The sequence below is a fragment of the Stenella coeruleoalba genome (genome assembly GCF_951394435.1).
Source record: "Stenella coeruleoalba genome assembly, chromosome: X".
Classification (NCBI taxonomy): Eukaryota; Metazoa; Chordata; class Mammalia; order Artiodactyla; family Delphinidae; genus Stenella; species Stenella coeruleoalba.
This window is the reverse complement of record NC_137152.1, coordinates 24,719,236-24,742,871: the sequence shown is the minus strand read 5'-3', so window position 1 is coordinate 24,742,871 and position 23,636 is coordinate 24,719,236. Positions and strand designations below refer to the sequence as shown.

The 23,636-nt window shown below is 38.0% G+C and overlaps 1 protein-coding gene across 16 annotated transcripts in view; it reads right to left on the bottom strand.

Moving 5' to 3' along the window:
• The window catches only part of DMD (dystrophin), a 2,843,071-nt gene that overhangs the window by 1,324,537 nt on the left and 1,494,898 nt on the right, over positions 1-23,636 (bottom strand). For all 16 annotated transcript variants that reach the window (XM_079909736.1, XM_079909735.1, XM_079909718.1 and 13 more), the window contains one exon: positions 63-224. In XM_079909736.1, coding sequence (XP_079765862.1) covers positions 63-224 — 162 coding nt within the window. The remainder of the gene's footprint in view (positions 1-62; positions 225-23,636) is intronic.

Sequence of the window (23,636 nt, the reverse complement as noted above, 5' to 3'; positions counted from 1 at the left end):
ACTAATGTCTTGTTCGGATAATAAAAACAAAAGAAAAGAAGCTCATTCCAGGTTCTACTTGCCTGGGCTTCCTGAGGCATTTGAGCTGCGTCCACTTTGTCAGCAATATAAGCTGCCAGCTGCTTGTCAATGGATGAGAGGGACTCCTGAATTAAGTGTAAGGATTTTTCAATCTCCTGGGCAGACTGGATACTCTGTTCAAGCAACTTTTGCCTCCTCACGGCCTAAACAAAGAAGAAACAGGAATGAATCAGTTCAATATTTACTGGTGATAGTTTTTCTGCAATCCTTCTGCAAGGCAAATGAAGATTCTAGATTCTACCCCCATCACCTTTTTATAAGATAGATTTCGCAGCTTCCTGCCACTCATTCAGCTCTACTTATAAAAATGAAAATCAGAATAAGAAAAAAGAGTTATTAGCACACAGAACTGCAGGATCAGGAATCTCTGCAGGACAAAAGCACAGTATTATGTACATCAAGGAAAGAGGCTGGGAAAAACATTAGTGAAATCATCTCCGTCATTGCAATCTGTTGTTCTCAGGCCGAATGTTCCTCCTGATCTCATTATATAGTTCAAGAGATTTGGTTTACTTAGAATAGGGTCATCGTCATCACAATCCAATTCAAGATAGATAATCCACTTCTACCAGTGAGACACATATACAATCCGCTCAGAATCAGCTCCTTTTCAAAAACAGAATTTTAGATAACCATTTGGTTAAGGATTTATTTTAAATTCTATTTCAACCAGTTATGCATGGCCTTTTTTTTGCCTCTACTTTCTTTCACAATTTGGATTATGGAAATTGCTTGTGCAATTGGATTTGTGTTACTGCTGAAGTAGAACAAATAATAAGTAACCCTAATAGAGCTGCAATTAATCTTGATTGTTACTATAAGCATGATTAGGATAATTTAACACTTTTTAAGTATAAATAGCATGCTGAACAGATTGCAGAGTCTCCCTTGAAGGATCTGCTCACCTTTAAAAGAGTAGTTATAAAAGGAATGGGACAGACAACTTATTGAGAATTTCTTAAGTTATGCATCATAATCAAGGATTTTTCCTCATTATACAATGTGTAGGCATGATTATCTGGTACAAAAGAACTATCCTTCCCACAGACCATGATTAGGGTTTTGAAAAGAACCCTGCTTTTTATATTATATAAAGAATATTAGATATTATATGAAGAACATAAATGTTGGCTCTTAAGTTTAAAATATAGTGGAGATGTCAATGTCCTTTAATGAAGCCAACTTGGAACACAGCGTTACTCAAGTGAGAACAAGGCTAAAAGCATCTGGACCAAAGGAAAAGGAGCTGGAAGACCTACGATGCTGCAGGAGCAAGGTAGGTATTCTCAGTATTTCCACCTACACCATAAACCTTCAGGATTCTGTCCTAGGCTTTTCTTTCTTCTCATTCTATCCATACCCTTAGCTACAATTACACTTCATATGCTCACAACTCTCAACTCTGCATCTCCAGTCCAGATTTCCCCCTTTGATCTCTACATTTGCATATATACTGTCGTAAGTGACTATTCCATTTGGGTGTCCCACAGCCATCAAAACAACAACAGAACGAAATATGGACCCACTGTCCCACCTCCCCAACTTGCTTTTTCTCTTTCTCTGTATCTTTTTTCCTATCTCAGTGATTTACAATTATGGCCTTTATTAGCCATAATTTTGGATATTTCCTCTTCTTCTATCATATCCTTCACCATTTTGCAATTAGTGAGTCCATCGATCACCAATCCTTTCTTCTACCTCCTAATATTTCTTCATTCCGTCCTTTTCTCCCTCTCCCCACCACCACCATTACTCTACTTGAGGTCATTAGCATCTCTTGCCTCAAACATGGTACAGGACTCTTGGCTGGAATCCTGCCCTGCCACTACTCATCTACAAAGAAGCTACAGTATGTTCTTCCTAAAATAACAATAATTATCTGCTTTAATCTTCTAGTGATTCCTTATTTTCCTTAGGATAAAAGCCGTACTCAATATGGCTCTAAGTCCTTTCACAGTCCCTGTGGTATCTTCTACTACTTGCTGGTGCTATAGAGAAATTTATTTTTCATTTCCCAGCATATATTATGTTCCTCTTTACACTTGGTGCTAAACATGCTGTTCCCTTTTCCTAGAACAATCCCATGACCAACTTCCTTTTATTGGCTAATTTACATTTATCCTTTGAGTCTTACCTTGGAAATGTGGACATCTCCCTCTCCAGGCGGCTGTCCCTAAAACCCGGTGTTCTCTCTTGCTCTTTTATTTCTGTCTCAGTATGTATCACACCATATTGTAATTTCCAAATGCCTAACTATGTGCCAGGCATCAGGGTGCTCTCAGGTTTTCTTTTCAAATTACTCGATAGATTCAGGCCTAACATTGAAAAATTGACCCTTGGCCCTAAGGCAAAAAAGGGATTCTTTTTAGTGGGCTGGGATTTTGAGAGACATTTGACTTCTCCGAAGTCTGGAGTGGGGATTTTCTCAAAAATTATAGATTCTTGCCTGTTCTGTTTCAATTTACGAAGAAAACTTCAGGCTCTTAGTTGAGAAAAATTACCTAGGAGTTTTAAAAATGTTATTAATATTTCTAGGAAATAAAGAAAGAAGAATGGATGTCAGATGACTGATTTTACAAAAATATCATAATATGGGTTATGATCATCTTTTAGTAAATGATACACTTATTTATTTTACTTATCTTTTTGTTTATAAGTACGTGTCAATGAGAGCTGGATATGTCAAATGTTTTGATCTCCAGCATTGTTCTGTTTTCTTTTCCCTAAGTAGTGAAACATTTTAGCCAATGTTAAAATTAAACCTCATTTCTTTGAGTGATTTTTGTAGTAGATGAACTAAAAAAACAAAAACAAAAGCAAAAAAACGCTATGTCCCAAATTCTGATGCATATAAAGGAAAACAACTATACATCCTTGAAATTTCTGCTTGGGGGACAGCATTAATTGCCACTTTGAATGCTGCTACCTTGCCCAAGGTAAAACAATAAGGATTAACTATTTTCCCATGGACAGTGGCTGGGGGTGGAAGTCCTATAAGAGATGTGCTAAAACCGAATCCAACTCCCCTGGCTCTTCAGGAACTAACATGGAGACCCAAGAGAGGCCACTAATCTGCATTATTTACAGCCACACTGCACTGCACAGACTGTCCTGATCCAGAAGTTCTATTATCTGGAATTTGAAGTTCAGTGGGCCAGGCACTTAATGCAACTATTTCCTTTCAGTTTTTCTTTGTCATCCAAGAAGAGGTTGTAATTTGCTCAAGTACCAAGTAATAAGAATACTCAATTTGTGCCATTTACAGCAACATGGATGTACCCAGAGATTATCATACTCAGTGAAGTAAACCAGAAAGAGAAAGACAAATATCATATGATATCACTTATATGTAGAATCTAAATATGACACAGATGAACTTATTTATGAAACAGAAACAGAATCACAGACATAGAAAACAAACTTTTGGTAACAAAAGGGGAAAAGGGGTGGGGAAGGGATAAATTAGGAGCTTGGGATTAGCAGATGTGAACTACTATATGTAAAATAGATAAACAACAAGGTCCTACTGTAGAGCACAGGGAACTATATTCAATATCTTGTGATAAACCATAATGGAAAAGAATATGAAAAATAATATATGTATATATATGCATAACTGAATCACTTCGCTGTACAGCAGAAACTAACACAACACTGTAAATCAACTATACTTCAATTAAAAAGAAAAAGAATACTCAATTTGACTGAATTACGTTGCTGGGTTTGAGAACACTTTTGATTAGCTGTTTCCTCCTGTCTAATTTATGAGCTATTCTGAAGCTCCACTATTATGGTCATGAACACGTTGGACTCTGTTACTTTAGAATTCTCGCTATAGTCTTCAACTGTAAACAGTAAGTACTACGTTTCTCTCATTCTAAGAGATGGAAATAAGACTTATCTCAAAAGGGTTTACAAAAGAGGTAGAAAACTGGCCTTTCCATCATTACTCCACCAGTCTCACTTATTCTAAACCTCTCTGAAAATTTAGGAGAGAATCATAGTCACAGTGAATCCGTGGCCCAGGGAGACAGTGTGATCGTTTTTTCTGTTCACTCCCCAAGGAGGTATAAACAGCGGTACTTCAACCCTTCTGCCCCAAGCAAATGAGGGGCACTCTAAGACCATCATTTATAGAGTCTGGGAGTACAAAGTAGATAGGATGACTTCTAATTAACCAACTTGGACTCTGCTTATGCAGCTGAATGCTTTATGTGCTTTCTATGACTACTGAGGGCTTAAAAAAGGATCTGGAATGACGGCATAGTAAAGAGAAGAGGCATCTTGTACTTCCCAATGCTTGGTGTGGCAAAAACATTTCCGTAGGTCAACTGGACACTGAAGGAGGCAGCTATGTTTGAGCTGTCCAACAGGAGCAGTGCATATGGAGCAAGAATACTCCAGGATAAAGACAATTGAAGACATTACAGAGCATGTTTTTCTTGTTAAAAAAAATGGGAAAACAGAAGAGCTTCTGTAAGACCTCTTAAGAGCCCACACTTGCACCCCAAAGAAAGCAAATGTTTGTGTCCTTATTACATATAATACATGAACACCACAAAATGCTACTTAAGAGGAGACATTTGCTCACTTTCCTTCATTCCTACTTCCCAGGCCAATGTAGAATAATGACACCCAGGTGGGGTAAGGGAAGATGCTGGAAACTGATCATTCTTCCCTACCAGGGCAGTTCACTTGGGCTTAAACTGGAGACAACACTAAACTAAATATGAGATTGAAATTTTAAGCTGAACTAAACTTAACTTTGTTCATGTCACAGAGACCAGAAAGGAATGGAATATACTCAGGATGCCAGTAAGAAAGATGAATAAAAAGATGAATAAACCATCTGCTTGAAGCAAAACCATTTCATGTTTGTGTCCTATCTGGTTCAAACTACGCAGCAAACTACTGACACAGTCCATGAATTCAGCACTTGATAAACTGAAGTAGAGGAAGAGGAAAAAGATGGCTATGAGGAACAGCGAGAATGTGGTTTGGTGCAAGACAGGAAATGGTTTATGGAAGGCATGAAGACACAGATAATGAAGGGCCTAGGAACTACATTTGAAACACTGAGAATTATAGTAGAACAGCATGATTAGAAGACTTAAAATAGATATGTCAATGTCTTTGTCTTATACAAAGGCCAGCAAAGTACACATTTTATATCCATCTACTGATGTTCCATGTGTGGACTACTGCTACTATCAAATGCAACACTTTGCTTACTAACAGATAATTTCAGTGAACAATTAAAATTTCTGAAGCATAATTTGAAGGTCTTTAAGGAAGGATGCCATGAAAATGTCAGAAATTATTTTAAAACCTAGGAATGTTCTATTTGCCTGAGAAACCGGTGCTCCCAACTTTTAGTTGTTCCGAACTGGCAGGAAAACATCCTCAAAGAAGGTGAAATGTAAGGAACACCCTGGGCCTCACTGTAGACTTGGACTTCTTTGGGGTTGATGAGAGATGAGCATTTCATTTCTCAAGATTCTGTATCGTAGAAGAAAAATAACAGATCTCCACAAAGTTGCGTATAACATTTCTGCGTGGTTAGGGGTGCTTTTAGCAGGCTGAGGAAATATTTTTCAAGAAGAATCAAGCTAATATTTTGAAAAGGGAATTAAATGGAGATTAAAAGAAAAGGAGAGGGAGAAGATAATTTACAGCAGGGAGGAGAATTTACAACTACTCACAGTCCCAGCAACCATCAAAAGCTTCACTTTGTTGCTTTTTCTTGTTTTCAAGTTAGTATGTCCTACTTTTTCCTAAAGAAACAAGGGCCTACACAGTGTTCCTTGGACAAGAAAGACCAAATAAATAAAAACTGTTGCTTTAACCACTTTAGGTTTAACTCATAAGGCGTTCTGGCACAACTGCTTTTTGTGGCATAGTTGTTAATGTGCTTGAGAGGCTATAAATAATTACATAGATGTGCACATGTGTTTGTATACAGTCATTTTTTTTTTGTTTTTTTTTTTTTTTTGCGGTATGCGGACCTCTTACTGTTGTGGCCTCTCCCGTTGCGGAGCACAGGCTCCAGAAGCGCAGGCTCAGCGGCCATGGCTCACGGGCCCAGCCGCTCCGCGGCATGTGGGATCTTCCTGGACCGGAGCACGAACCCGTGTCCCCTGCATTGGCAGGCGGACTCTCAACAGAGTTTTTAAATATAAAAGAATATTACATTATTTACAAGGGCCTCTAGATTTATTTTTGTTAATGTCACTTGGTTTAACCCCACTGGTCAGGAAAACCCCCAAACCATGTGCATGGAGCTCCCTATAATTTCCTTTACAGGAAAAGATTATAAACGTTAAAACCACTGGTGTCATGGTTAATTGGAACTTCATCTGTTTTAGGTCTTTGCAGGTCACCGAAGTTCTTCTGTGACCTCTGAGGGAAGCATACTTGAAAGTAATGTTTAGGAATAACGTTATCAATGGAACTTGACATCAGATAGCCATGACTTTCAAGTCAAGCACTGATAGAATGGTCAATGAGCTGTACAGTAATATATCTAAGACATTTCTGGATTTTTGCTGCATCCATTCATCTTCATGGGTAGACAAATGAAATTGGTCTTCTGCCCTGACAGGAGCAAACTGATGTATTGTTTCAGCTTCAAAAAGAAAGCGATGGAAGTATAATACAGTAAATCTAGCAGGAATCTACAGAGTTCATCTAACCCCAGTCTTTTCAAGGTAACTTCAGAAGCCCCCCTGGTCAGTAAAGCTTCTCTGAACCAATGCCAAGGTACTCTCTGATTGTACATGTGCTCATAATACTGCTCTAGACTTTAGGCAATTAATAATTTATAGATAATAATTTGTAAATAATTAAACTATCATAGAAAATTTCTCCTGATACAGAATGAGACAGAATCAGAGTCTAGGGATAAGCTGGGTCAGGATTAAGACCACAAGTTTAAGTAACATATAGAGCAAGTGTCCCCAACCCCCGGGCTGCAGACCCACAGCCTGTTAGGAACTGGGCCACACAGCAGGAGGTGAGCAGTAGGTGAGCGAGCAAAGCTTCATCTGCCGCTCCCCATCGCTCACGTAACTGCCTGAACCATATCCCCACCTCTGCCCCGGAAAAAGGGTCTTCCATGAAACTGGTCCCTGGTGCCAAAAACGATGGGGACCGCTAACATAGAGTGTATATAAGAGTAAAAATCCAAATCTTGCAGTAAAATCAAGTTGTAGAATGAAGCAATGAGTGGCAATCCTACAAAAGTAGGAATGTAGCCACTGAAAAACTTAGTTGATTTCTGGCAATTGCTTCTGTTGTCCCAGAAAGCTACAAATGCAGCAACTCTCCCCTAATGCATGTATAGGTAGGGGGAGGCAAGGTGTCCCAATTAGAAAAACTGCAGGTTGTGCTTCCAAGCTGAGGTGGGGAGGTAATTACGCCAATGCTGAGGGAGAACCTACTGAGACCAACTGCAGATAGACTGGCAGTTGTATCAAGTTGTATCAACGTGTTACTGTCATGTAAATGAACTGGCAACTTGGTATTCCTCAGATAAGGGCTGTGATTTCCCTTGGACACAGTCAGGTGACAGCAACCTCAGAGTGGAAGACCTCTTGGGGTTAGTCGAACTCTCCACTCAGGAATTCAGACTTTCAGGATAAAGCCTGCACAGAGTTTCTGGTCTCCGGGACTTCACATGACGTGTGGGAAGTACATCCTTCACAGCCCCATTTACAGAGCAGCTAAGGATGGCTACAAGGTTTGGCTATGAGTAAAACAGTTTTCAGTCTTCAGGCAGTAGTCTCAAATATAGCCTCAATAACCAGAGATGATGCTTTTCTGATGTACATTAGTGATCTCTGCTGGATCTCTTTTACTGTGATGTAGGCCCATCATAGTCTGAAGCCAGTGTACAGCTTCCCTTGAAATAAAATGCTCTAGACTCTGTTGACCTCTAAGGTCAATCACCAGTAGGGTTAAATTATACTCAGATTGGTGCCAACTAGATGTGGTATCTGAGAAACTGGAAAAATACCTCTCTCTCCTGGGATGTCTGGGATGACTGATCCTTTTTCATCCTTTCCATATGCATGACGATTAACAATACTTATTGACCACAAATACTTCATATGATTGCCATGGTTCTGGAGAAGTCAAAGTGCAAGACAGAGTGTGTTTATGGCTTCCTGCCACACTACTTATCCACACTTTACTAAAAAATACCTCAGGTATAGCTCAGTAAATAGCTGCACTATTGTGTCTGAAGATTATTACAAGGCTTGCAAATCTTTTGTTCTTCAAGTAGATGAGATAGAAAAGGATACAGATTTGTAGCAAGGAACTCCTGCCGGGGTCTTTGGCTGTGATATGATTCATTTGGCTGGGATGCACACCTTAAACAGCAGGAACAAGATGTAGAAAACAGCTGCTTTTGCTTTTACTTGCCAAACTTACTGAGCAGTATCCTGGGAGTGCAGAAAGAAGACTCATGTGTGTTGATACAGGCATGGGGAACAGATAAATACTGGCAAAGTGGTATATTACACTTAATTCCTTGTTAGAGACCAGGGCTGTCTGCCACTGAATGCTCTTGTGAGATATTAAGCTGGATGAAATAGACATAAACTGTTTCTAGCTTCCTCCTCTATCTGCTCCCCTCAGTGGTATCTTATCATCTGTAGGTGAAATCCACTGTGCTGCAGTTGTTTGGAGTGGGAGAGGATCAACCAGCTCTCAGTTGGTAGGCCCTCACGTGTAGGGTTGTTGCATTTCTCCTAAGTCAGAAACAGCTGAAAATTAAGTTACAGCCAATGGTTACCACAGCCATGCAGAATGGCTTAGTGTCTTTCAAACTGGTCCCACAGGGAATGTCTGTTCCATCTAAAATGTGGTCCAGGAGGAAAAAAGAGGTAGTATATTGGGGAATATAGCAACACCCTTTATATGCCATCAAAAGTTTGGCATGATTTCCTAGAAAGTGCTCATTCTAATCCAGCAGAGAACTGTGGCCTTGAAGGAGAACCACTGTTATCCCTGCTTGGTTTAATTGTTCAGGTGTTGAAAATGAGCTTCATCTCTGGAATAAAGAGATCACTCAGCTCTAAAGAGCAGTGGATGGATGTAATAAAGTTAATGGTCCACTCTGGGAATGATTCTGAGACATAGGGCACATTAGGAAATCGGACTGCCTTAAAACAATTCATGCTCAGGTAAAGGTCAAGGCCAGAGTTCTAAACCTGAATAATCATCAGAACCTAGAGGAACTTTTCAAACTACAGTTCTCAGGCTCAATCAAATTCTACTAAATTAGAAATTCAAAGGTAGTCAGAGGGAATAACATATAGACTAAAGTTCCTGTAACCCTTCCATCTGTGTGATTTTGATGACTAGCCAGATTTGAGAAGAATTATCAAGAGTGAAGTTTGAAAGAAAAGTTGCCTTAAATAAGAATTAAATAATACAGAGAAATGCAATTAATTGGGCTCACAACAAAGAATAGGGAAGGACAAAGTACCACTGAATTGGCCACTTCTCAATGCAGGTCAGAAAACAATATGCAGTTGTTAAGGCAGAGGCAATAAAGCACTTCTTGAAGTTTATTTGATACTTGCAATGGAAATTCCCTAATGAATATGTGTATTCTATGACTTAAAAAACACCTGGATGAATTTGAAAAATATCTGTATTCCTCATTCCATACATGGATGGCTCTAAGATACTAGAATACAATGCAAAGTTGTTTACTGTTCCTTCTCCCATTTCTTTCTTTTAAAAAAATGAAAGTAATTTTTACTAGCACCAAGCAATTTTAGTGACAATTTAGGCAAATTGTCTAAATTAAACTATTAGATAAACTAAATTAAACTAAATTAAACTATTATTAAACTAAATTAAACTATTAAAGAACAGTTTTGATCATTCAACCCTAAGAATATATGTAGCTTGACAAGAAAATCGGTTTAAAAAGAATCTAGAGTGGAAAAGTAAGATGGACAAGACAGATGAATATTACCTTGAGAATCATACTTTATGTTATAAGAATTAAACATTAGTTGTAAGCTATGACGGACAAAAGTAAAAGTTATAGACAAGTCTAACTTCAAAAGTCTCACTTTAAGAAAGAGAAAAACTCCAAGAATTTTTATGAAAATGTACACAGATAACAAATTTAAAAGAAAATTTTGTTATCGAAAAATTCATTCCTAAAAGGCTACTTTAACCAATCTATACTACTAATTTAAAAATTGCAAGTGATTAGTCTTTAGGTCTTAATATCAGATGTTTTTCATTTAAATAGTAACTTTCCCTTTTGCTATTCTAACTTTAGAGGTAGGAGTTCAACCACTAAATTATAAGAAATGTGAAGACAAGAAACTCCTAAAAAAATATTCGTAATCGGGAGACCTTCAAGATGGTGGAAGAGTAAGACATGGAGATCGCCTTCCTCACCACACATACATCAGAAATGCATCTACACGTGGAACTGCTCCTATAGAAGATGCACTGAACGCTGGCAGAAGACCTCAGACCTCACAAAAGGGAAGAAACTCTCCACGTACCTGGGTAGGGCCAAAGAAAAAAGAATAAACAGAGACAAAAGAATAGGGACGGACCTGCACCAGTGGGAGGGAGCTGTGAAGGAAGAAAGCTTTCCACACACTAGGAAGCCCCTTCGCAGGTGGAGACTGCGGGCGGCGGAGGGGGGAAGCTTCGGAGCCACGGAGGAGAGCACAGCCACAGGGGTGCGGAGGGCAAAGCGGAGAGATTCCCGCACAGAGGATCGGTGCTGACCGGCACTCACCAGGCCTAGAGGCTTGTCTGCTCACCTGCCGCAGCGGGCGAGGGCTGGGAGCTGAGGCTCGGGCTTCGGGGCTTTGGTCAGATCGCAGGGAGAGGACTGGGGTTGGCGGCGTGAACACAGCCTGAAGGGGTCTAGTGCGCCACAGCTAGCCAGGAGGGAGTACGAGTAAAAGTCTGGAGCTGCCGAATGGACAAGACTTTTTTTTTGTCTCTTTGTTTCCTGGTGTGTGAGGAGAGGAGATTAAGAGCACTGCTTAAAGGAGCTCCAGAGACGGGTGCCAGCCACGGCTATCAGCGTGGACCCCAGAGACGGGCATGAGATGCTAAGGCTGTTGCTGCGCCACCAAGAAGCCTGTGTGCAAGCACAGGTCACCATCCACACCTGCCCTCCCGGAGCCCGTGCAGGCCACCACTGGCAGGGTCCCAGGATCCAGGGACAACTTCCCGGGAGAACGCACGGCACGCCTCAGGCTGGTGCAACGTCACGCTGGCCTCTGCCGCCGCAGGCCTCCCCCGCATCCGTATCCCTCCCTCCCCTGGGCCTGAGTGAGCCAGAGCCCCTGAATTAGCGGCTCCTTTAACCCCGTCCTGTCTGAGCGAAGAACAGACGCCCTCAGGCGACCTACACGAAAAGGCGAGTCCAAATCCAAAGCTGAACCCCAGGAGCTGTGTGAACAAAGAAGGGAAAGGGAAATCTCTCCCAGCAGCCTCAGGAGCAGCGGATTAAATCTCCACAATCAACTTGATGTACCCTGCATCTGTGGAATACCTGAATAGACAATGAATCATCCCAAATTGAGGAAGTGGATTTTGGGAGCAAAGATATATATATATATATATATATTTTCCCTTTTTCTACTTTTGTGAGTGTGTATGTATATGCTTCTGTGTGTGATTTTGTCTGTATAGCTTTGCTTCTACCATTTGTCCTAGGGTTGTCTGTCCATTTTTTTTTTTTACTTTAAAAAAATTTTCTCTTATTTTTTATTTTTTAGTTTAATAACTTTATTTTACTTTATTTATTTCTATTTTTCCACGCTTTTATTCCGAGCCATGTGGATGAAAGGCTCTTGGTGCTCCAGCCAGGCGTCAGGGCTGTGACTCTGAGATGGCAGAGCCAACATCAGGACACTGGTCCACAAGAGACCTCCCAGCTCCACGTAATATCAAATGGCGAAAATCTCTGAGAGATCTCCATCTCAATGCCAAGAGCCAGCTTCACTCAACGACCAGCAAGCTACACGTGGACACCCTATGCGAAACAACTGGCAAGTCAGGAACACAACCCCACACATTAGCAGAGAGGCTGCCTAAAATCATAATAAGGCCACAGACACCCCAAAACACACCATGAGATGTGGACTTTCCCATCAGAAAGACAAGATCCAGCCTCATCCATCACAATACAGGCACTAGTCCCCTCCACCAGGAAGTCCACACAACCCACTGAACCAAACTTACCCACTGGGGACAGACACCAAAAACAATGGGAACTACGAACCTGCAGCCTGTGAAAAGGAGACCCCAAACACAGTAAGTTAAGCAAAATGAGAAGACAGAAAAACACACAGCAGATGAGGGAGCAAGACAGAAACCCACCAGACCTAACAAATGAAGAGGAAATAGGCAGTCTACCTGAAAAAGAATTCAGAATAATGATAGAAAAGATGATCCAAAATCTTGGAAATAGAATAGAGAAAATACAAGAAACGTTTAACAAGGACCTCGAAGAACTAAAGAGCAAACAAACAGTGATGAACAACACAATAAATGAATTTAAAAATTCTCTAGAAGGGATCAATAGCAAAATAACTGAGGCAGAAGAACAGATATGTGACCTGGATGATAATTAGTGGAAATAACTACTGCAGAGCAGAATAAAGAAGAAAGAATGAAAAGAACAGAAGACAATCTCAGAGACCGCTTGGAAAACATTAAAAGCACCAACATTCAAATTATAGGGGTCCCAGAAGAAGAAGATAAAAAGAAAGGGACTGAGAAAATATTTCAAGAGATTATAGGTGAAAGCTTCCCTAATATGGGAAAGGAAAGAGTTAATCAACTCCAGGAAGCACAGACAGTCCTATACAGGATAAATCCAAGGAGAAACACGCCAAGACACATATTAATCAAACTATCAAAAACTGAACACAAAGAAAAAATATTAAAAGCAGCAAGTGAACAACAACAAATAACACACTAGGGAATTCCCATAAGGTTAACAGCTGATTTCTCAGCAGAAACTCTGCAAGCCAGAAGAGAGTGGCAGGACATATTTAAAGTGATGAAGGAGAAAAACCTACAACCAAGACTACTCTACCCAGCAAGAATCTCATTCAGATCTGAAGGAGAAATTAAAACCTTTACAGACAAGCAAAAGCTAAGAGAAGTCAGCACCACCAAAGCAGCTTTACAACAAATGCTAAAGGAACTTCTCTAGGCAGGAAACACAAAACAACGAAAAGACCTACAATAACAAACCCAAAACAATGAAGAAAATGGTAATAGGAATATACAAATCGATAATTTCCTTAAACGTAAATGGATTCAATGTTCCCACCAAAAGACATAGACTGGCTGAATGGATATAAAAACAAGACCCCTATATATGCTATCTACCAGATACCCACTTCAGACCTAGGGACATGTACAGACTGAAAGTGAGGGGATGGAAAAAGATATTCCATGCAAATGGAAATCAAAAGAAAGCTGGAGAAGCGATTCTCATATCAGACAAAATAGACTTTAAAATGAAGACTATTACAAGACACAAAGAAGGACACTACATAATAATCAAGGAATCAATCCAAGAAGAAGACATAACAATTGTAAATATTTATGCACCCAACATAGGAGCACCTCGATACATAAGGCAATTACTAACAGCCATAAAAGGGGAAATCGACAGTAACACAATCATAATAGGGGACTTTAACGCCCCACTTTCACCAATGGACAGATCATCCAAAATGAAAACAAATAAGGAAACACAAACTTTAAATGACACATTAAACCAGATGGACTTAATTGATATTTATAGGACATTCCATCCAAAAACAACAGAATACACTTTCTTCTCAAGTGCTCATGGAACATTCTCCAGGACAGATCATATCTTGGGACACAAATGAAGCCTTGGTAAATTTAAGAAAACTGAAATCATATCAAGTATCTTTTCTGACCACAATACTATGAGACAAGATATGAGTCACAGGAAAAAATCTGTAAAAAATACAAACACATGGAGGCTAAACAATACACTACTTAACAACCAAGAGGTCACTGAAGACATCAAAGAGGAAATCAAAAAATACCTAGAAACAAATGACAATGAAAACACAATGACCGAAAACCTATGGGATGCAGCAAAAGCAGTTATAAGAGGGAATTTTATAGCAAATACAATCCTACCTTAAGAAACAGGAAACATCTAATAAACAACCTAACCTTACAGCTAAAGAAATTAGAGAAAGAAGAATAAAAAAAAAACCCAAAGTGAGCAGAAGGAAGGAAATCATAAACATCAGAACAGAAATAAATGAAAAAGAAACGAAGGAAACGATAGCAAGATCAATAAAACTAAAAGCTGATTCTTTGAGAAGATAAACAAAATTGATAAAGCATTAGCCAGACTCATCAAGAAAAAAGGGAGAAGACTCAAATCAATAGAATTAGAAATGAAAAAGGAGAAGTAACAACTGACACTGCAGAAATACAAAGGATCTGAGAGATTACTACAAGCAACTCTATGCAATAAAATGGACAACATGGAAGAAATGGACAAATTCTTAAAAATGCACAACCTTTTGAGACTGAACCAGGAAGATACAGAAAATATGAACAGACCAATCACAAGCACTGAAATTGAAACTGTGATTAAAAATCTTCCAACAAACAAAAGCCCAAGACCAGATGGCTTCACAGGCGAATTCTATCAAACATTTAGAGAAGAGCTAACACCCATCCTTCTCAAACTCTTCCAAAATATAGCAGATGGAGGAACACTCCCAAACTCATTCTATGAGACCACCATCACCCTGATACCAAAACAAGACAAAGATGTCACAAAGAAAGAAACTACAGACCATTATCACTGATGAACATAGATGCAAAAATCCTCAACAAAATACTAGCAAACAGAATCCAACAGCACATTAAAAGGATCATACACCGTGATCAAGTGGGGTTTATCCCAGGAATGCAAGGATTCTTCAATATATGCAAATCAATCAATGTGATACACCATATTAACATATTGAAGGAGAAAAGTCATATGATCATCTCAATTGATGCAGAGAAAACTTTTGACAAAATTCACCACCGATTTATGATAAAAACCCTGCAGAAACTGGGCATAGAGGGGACTTTCCTCGGCATAATAAAGGCCATATACGACAAAACCCACAGCCAACATCATCCTCAGTGGTGAAAAACTGAAACTGTTTCAACTAAGATCAGGAACAAGACAAGGTTGCCCGCTCTCACCACTATTATTCAACATAGTTTTGGATGTTTTAGCCACAGCAATCAGAGAAGAAAAAGAAATAATAGGAATCCAATTCGGAAAAGAAGAAGTAAAGCTGTCACTGTTTGCAGATGACATGAGACTATACATAGCGAATCCTAAATATGCTACTAGAAAACTACTGGAGGTAATCAATGAATTTGGTAAAGTAGCAAGATACAAAATTAATGCACAGAAATCTCTAGCATTCATATACACTAATGATGAAAAATTGGAAAGTGAAATTAAGAAAACACTCCCATTACCACTGCAACAAAAAGAATAAAATATCTAGGAATAAACCTACCTCAGGAGACAAAAAACCTGTATGCAGAAAACTATAAGACACTGATGAAAGAAATTAAAGACGATAAAAATAGATGGAGAGATATTCCATGTTCTTGGATTGGAAGAATCAACATTGTGAAAATGACTCTACTACCCAAAGCAATCTACAGATTCAATGCAATCCCTATCAAACTACCCCTGGCATTTTTCACAGAACTAGAACAAAATATTTCACAATTTGTATGGAAACACAATAGACCCCGAATAACCAAAGCAATCTTGAGCAAAAAAACAGAGCTGGAGGAATCAGGCAACCTGACTTCAGGGTATACTACAAAGCTACAGTAAACAAGACAGTATGGTACTGGCAGCAAAACAGAAATATATATCAATGGAACAGGATAGAAAGTCCAGAGATAAACCCACGCATATATGGTCACCTTATCTTTCATAAAGGAGGCAAGAATATACAGTGGAGAAAAGACAGCCTCTTCAATAAGTGGTGTTGGGAAAACTGGACAGCTACATGTAAAAGAATGTAATTAGAACACTCCCTAACACCATACACAAAAATAAACTCCAAATGGATTAAAGACCTAAATGTAAAGCCAGACACCATCAAACTCTTAGAGGAAACCATAGGCAGAACACTCTATGACATAAATCACAGCAAGATCCTTTTTGACCCACCTCCTAGAGAAATGGAAATTAAAACAAAAATAAACAAGTGGGACCTAATGAAACTTAAAACCTTTTGCACAGCAAAGGAAACCATAAACAAGACGAAAAGACAATCCTCACAATGGGAGAAAGTATTTGCTAATGAAGCAACTAACAAAGGATTAATCTCCAAAATTTACAAGCAGCTCATGCAGCTCAGTATCAGAAAAACAAACAAGCTAATCCAAAAATGGGTAGAAGACCTAAATAGACATTTCTCCAAAGAAGATATACAGATTGCCAACAAAACATGAAAGGATGCTCAACATCATTAATCATTAAAGAAATGCAAATCAAAACTACAATGAGGTATCACCTCACACCAGTTAGAATGGCCTCATCAAAAAATCTTGAAACAATAAATGCTGGAGAGGGTGTGGAGAAAAGGGAACACTCTTGCACCACTGGTGGGAATATAAACTGATACAGCCACTATAGAGAACAGTATGGAGGTTCCTTAAAAAACTACAAATAGAACTACCATACGACCCAGCAATCCCACTACTGGGCACAGACCCTGAGAAAACCATAATTCAAAAAGAGTCATGTACCACAATGTTCATAGCAGCTCTATTTACAATAGCCAGGACATGGAAGCAACCTAAGTGTCCATCAACAGATGAATGGATAAAGAAGATGTGGCACATATATACAATGGAATATTACTCAGCCATAAAAAGAAACGAAATTGAGATATTTGTAGTGAGGTGCATGGACCTAGAGACTGTCATACAGAGTGATGTAAGTCAGAAAGAGAAAAACAAACACCATATGCTAACACATTTATATGGAATCTAAAAAAAAAAAATGGTTCTGAAGAGCCTAGGGTCAGAACAGGAATAAAGACACAGACTTAGAGAATGGACTTGAGGACATGGGGAGGGGGAAGGGTAAGCTGCGGTGAAGTGAGAGAGTGGCATGGACTTATATATACTAACAAATGTAAAACAGATAGCTAGTGGGAAGCAGCCTCATAGCACAGGGAGATCAGCTTGGTGCTTTGTGACCACCTAGAGGGTGGGATTGGGAGGGTGTGAGGCAGACGCAAGAGGGAGGAGATATGGAGATATATGTATACGTATAGCTGATTCGTGTTGTTATAAAGCAGAAACTAACACACCATTGTAAAGCAATTATACTCCAATATAGATGTTAAAAAAAGTTATTACAAAAATACATAAATATATATTTGTAATCACCCTCATTAATAAAAATTTTAATGCTCTACCAAAGCAAAAACAATTTATCTAGTGTGAATATACAATACTTACATTTAATTAGATATAAAAATAAATGCAAGTATAAATTTGTTTATATACATGCATATATAAATATATACACAACTATACATGTGTGTATGTGTGTTGGTGTATCCCTTTGTGTCTAGACCAGAAAAGCTAAAATGCTCTAATTGTTATAAACACAGAAGAAAAATTTAACTACTGTCTTATATAAACATTTCAGAAATGTTAATGCAAATGACCCAGGAAACACTATTTACTAAAGTAGGTTAAATTATAATTAAGGATAATGATGGAATTACTACTGACAAAAATAAAAAAATAAATATTTATGATTCCTGATCATTAAAATAAGAATGAAACACATTTACCATTGTCCTTTGTTCTTGTGAAAGTTATATAATATTTCAGTTTCTGTATCCAGAGTGTAATCAAACTCAAAATACAAGATGAATCTTAAAATATTATTAAACACAAGAATCAAGGTAACTCACATAACTGATGGTAGGAAAAGAAAGACAACCTTTCTCAGATAATAAAAGAAGATATAGCAGGAAAGTGGTTTAGAAGTGGAAAGAAACAGGTGAGGGATGTTTAGAGGTACAAACTTCCAGTTGCAAAATAAATGAGTCACTGGTATGAAATGTACAGTGTGGGGAACATAGTCAATAACTATGTAATATCTTTGTGTGGAGACATATAACTAGACTTATTGTGGTGACCATTTTGAAATGTATAGATTGAGAGTTTGGGGTTAGTAGATGCAAACTACTATATATAGAATGGATAAACAACAAGGTCCTACTGTATAGCACAAGGAACTATATTCAATATCCTGTAATAAACCATAATGGAAAAGAATATGAAGAAGTTATACATATGTATAACTGAGTCACTATGCTGTACAGCAGAAATTAAACACACTGTAAATCAACTATACTTCAATAAATTTCTTTAAGAATGTAAAAATCCCTACAAAAGAAAAAAAATGTACAGAAATATCGAATCACTATGTTGTGTAACAGGCACTAACACAGTGCTATAGATCAATTATACTTCAAAAGCAAACTCATATCAAAAGAGATCAGATTTGTGGCTACCAGAGGTAGGGGGTTGGAGGAGGAGGAATTGGATAAAGGTAGTCAAAAGGTACAAACTCACAAGGATAAGATAAATAAGTACTAGGGACATAATGTACAATATGATAAATATAATTAACACTGTTGTATGCTATATATGAAAGTTGTTAAGAGAATAAAGCTTAAGAGTTCTTATCACAAGGAAATTTTTTTTGTTTCTTTAATTTTGTATCTATATGAGATGATGGATGTTCACTAAACATATTGTTGTGATTATCATTTCATGATATATGTAAGTCAAATCATTATGCAGTACACCTTAAACTGTGGGTCAATTATGTCTCAATAAAGCTAGAAGGAAAAGAAAGGATTCAGATGAATCCTCTGAAAAGGTATATAGGGCAATGTCTGGAAGGGTCCCAAGCACAAGAGCTTCTGTCTCTGTGAAGCTGGAGCATGTCACCCTCCCAGTGTTAATGTGTTCACAAACCTGGATGCTTTCTGAACTCCATACTATTGGGATTTTTAATGGAGGCTTTATCACATATGTGTCATCAATTATCAACTCCATTTCCAGTCCTTCGCCCCTCTCCAGAGAATGGGGGGGTAGGCATGAAAGATCCAAGCTTCTAATTTTGGCTTGGTCTCTCCGGTGACCAGCCCCCATCTAGGAGTGCACCAAGAGCCACATCATTAGAAAAAAAGATATTCCTATCACCCAGTAAATTCCAAGGAGTTCAGTGTCAGATGCTCCTATCACTTAGGAAATTACAAAGGTCTTAGGATTTCTGTGTCAGGAACTGAGGTCAAAGATTAAATACCAGAACAAATGTTCTTCCTACCATCTCTATTTACAAGGGTTTTAGGAGCTATGTGTCAAGAACCAGGGGCAGAGACAAATATATACATATTTCTTATATTACAAAAGAAGATAGAGAAGATAGAGGAGCAAAACTCTTTTCTAATTTAAATACTGTCTTGTCTATTTTTCTTACGTTAAAGAGGGCTGGGCTATTGGCTTTATTGTCTGTGTGTAAATATTACACAGGTGAGTTTTTCCTTCAAAATCTAATCACTCTTGACCAATCATTCAATTAAAATTATTATGAGAGCAAGTTGCATAGTCCACCACTCAGCTCAAAAATAAAGTCACCTTGAGCACAGATGTTTGGTCTAACAGTCTGCTTGCGGTGCATTTTTTACATAAAGATGACAGTTTTAACACAGAGCATTTACCTAGGAAAGTCAAAATTCAAGATATCCAATAACCTTTCTTCCAAAGTAAGGAAAGAAAGCACCAAATTTAAAATGTGAAAAATGTAATCCTAGAAACTACATCCATAGTTAATACTCTAAGAATTAGATTAAAATTCTACCTTTCAAAATACTAAAGCAGTTAGCATTGGTCTATCATCTTCACTGAAATCTTTTTAAATAATGATGTTCTGTAGAAATAAGTCTAAGTTCTGTAACTCCTGCATATATTCAAAACCAATTTAGGTGTAAAATTAACCAAATATATAAAGTAACAATTGGGGCTGGCATCATGGGCTGGCAGCCTGTGCAGTCATGCAGTACTCCATGCTTATAAGAACTCAAGCTTGGTTTCATGTTTTGCTGTCATTCTCCTGAAATTCTTAATTTTTGAACAAGGAACCTGCATATCCTCTTGTACTGGCCCTAAAAATTAAGTAGCTGATCCTGATTACAATAATTTGGGGGAAATGGCCAATAGCTATAAGGTTGAAATAAGAATCCAAACAAAATTGGGTAAGTTCAAGAAATAAATTTTTTTAAAAAACATGAAATTCAAATTAGATGCACCAGGACACAGTGACATACTGGTGGAGGAAATATGAATACAAAATGAATGACTTCCAAATATGAGTATAATTGGAAGGTAAGACTCCAAAGACCAGTCTCTTAGTTGTTTCGGGATATCATCAAATACATCCTAGAGATACTGGATACATTAACTGAAGATAATGGAAATAAAAGTCCCTTTTCTTTTGATTGTCCACATGATTGTATGTGTATGGTTGAGAATAAGATGATTATTTTGCTGGAAACTATGGGAGAAAGGTACAATAACTGACTGTTTCCACTGCAAACTGTTTTACTGACTACTACTGAGTCTACTGTACTGTTCGTTAACACTTCTGCTTATTTTGAATTCCTCTCTACGACAGAAGAGCTCCTATTCCAAATGCTTTCCACTCTCACTTTCTCAAAGGCACTGGTCCTCTATTCTCCCACCCCCACTTCTTCATGCCACCAACCTAAGACATCCTAAAGAAGAGTTAGCTCCCTTCCCAGGTATGGAGTCTCTCATGAGTAAATTTTCTCAGTCTTCCTAATCTTCACCTGAAATTATCTTCATATTATCTCAATTCTCTTTTTTCACTCCCGAAGATCATCCTTCCATTTTTGCTCAGGTATCCTCTCCTGTAAGACCTTGCTCTTACATATTAAGAACGTATCTCTATTGGATCTTCCCCCAGATTACAAACAGGCTTAAATCTGCACTGTTCTGACAGTCAATTAGGTGTAAAATTACCTCTATCCTATTACTCATGAAACTGGCCCTTCTCTCTCCTTTTTTATCATCAAATATATTTTTTCATTATCAAACACATGCTAATTCTTTTTTTTCCTGCTTTATTGACATATATTTGACACATAACATGGTGTAAGTTTAAGGTGTACGAGGTATTGATTTGACACATTTATTAATTGCAAAATGATTACCACCCTAGTATTAGTTACCACCTCCATTCCATCACACAATTACCGTTTCTTGTTACCAAACACGTTGAAGAATAATTTACATTTACTGCCTTTACTTTACCACTGCCAATTTCTTCTTTTACGCCAATTTAATCTCACAGTTGCCCCTCTAGCAACTGAACAAGACAACTATAATTAATAAGTGAAGGAGTAAATGGAAGTTGAGCAAACAAATCCAGCCGGTAGAGACTACTTTTACAAGTACTAGGTTCTGCAGTTTATGTATGAACAATGTAGGAAGAAGAGAAGTAAAAATTATTTTAAGTATTTTTATATGCCAAAAAGGAAGTTAACTATTAGAACTCGGCTAATTCTAAGTTCATTAACTCTATAATTTTAAAGAAAATTCAGAAGTTAGTAACATTTTATTGATACTCTTTACCTATAGTAACTTTCTTTATCTACTTTTCATTAAAATTAGACATGTCAAAAATCTTAGTCCATAAAAATAATCTGATCAGTAATTTAATACATAGGTGCATTTTCATTGGCCTCATAGTTTTGCTAAAAATTATACTTATACCTTAGCAGTAAGACAGGTGAAGAGACAGCATGTAAAAAAAAATCTGCCTTCTGTAATCATCTGGAGCATAAGCTTAATATCTCTTTATGGTGACAGCAGATTTATAGACAGAGGCCAAGACATTTGATATTTTTTTCCTTAAGGACACACAAAGTATAAAGAGCTATAAAAAATAACCTCGCTCGGGCTTCCCTGGTGGCGCAGTGGCTGAGAGTCCGCCTGCCGATGCAGGGGACATGGGTTCGTGCCCCGGTCCGGGAAGATCCCACATGCCGCGGAGCGGCTAGGCCCGTGAGCCATGGCCACTGAGCCTGCGCGTCCGGAGCCTGTGCTCCACAACGGGAGAGGCCACAACAGTGAGAGGCCCCGCGTACCGCAAAAATATAAATAAATAAATAAATAATCTTGCTCATAAAGAAAAATATGAGTGGCTTATATACCTCTTATTGCCTGCCAGACCACAGTTAGATCTGCTAAGACTACCTTTCTGATCTGCTGGAGAGAGAATGGTGAAGAAAGAGAAGAGCCCAAGATTACCTTAAGTTTCTGGCCTGAGAAATTTAAAGAATGAGTTGACATGAATGAGAACGGAGAAAACTGTTGGGTAGGTTTGATTGGAATTCGAATCTGAGTATGTTATGTTTGAGCTGCTTACTAAATATCCACATAGAGACATAACAGAAGGGTGGATATACAGTTCTGGAGTTTAGGGCAGAGGTCTGTATTAGAGATAATATTTTGAGAATCCATTAGCATGTAAAGAATATTTAAAGTCACAACACTGCACAAAATATCCAAAGCAGTGAGTGAAGAAAGAAAAGACAGCATGAAGCTTAAAACTATTTCGCTTACAACTGGATCTAGTTAGGCAAAATTTGTTTCAGAATTCTTTCTTATGTGTTTATGAGTGAGATTGGCATGGGACTTTGCTTCTTGTACCATTTTCATCCATTTTTAAAATTGAAGTATAGTTGTTTTACAACATTATATTAGTTTCATGTGTACAACATAGTGACTCAATATTTTTATAGATTATACTCCATTTAAAGTTATTACAAAATAATGGCTATATTTCCCTGTGCTGTACAATATATCCTTGTTTCTTATTTATTTTATACATAGTAGTTTGTATCTCTTAACCTCATACCCTTCTATCACCCCTCCCCTTTCCCTCTCCTCACTGGTAACCACTAGTTTGCTCTCTATACCTGTGAATCTGTTTCCTTTTTGTTATATATATTTGTTCATTTTATTTTTTAGATTCCTGAGACAAACACATACGTAACAACATAGATTAATTGTCTTTATCTTAGTTATTTCACTAAGCATAATACTCTCTAGATCCATCCACATTGTTGGAAATGGCAGAATTCGATTCTTTTTTAATGTGTAATATTCCATTGTGTGTGTGTACACACACACACACATATACATACATAAATACATATTTTTTGTATTCCTTCTTTGTTGATGGACACTTGGGCTGCTTCCATAACTTGGCTATTGTAAATAATGCTGCTATGAAGACTGGGGTGCATGTATCTCTTCAAGTTAATGTTTTTGTTTTTTTCAGATGTATACCAAGGAGTGGAATTGCTGGATCATATGGTAGTTCTATTTTTAGTTTTTTTAGG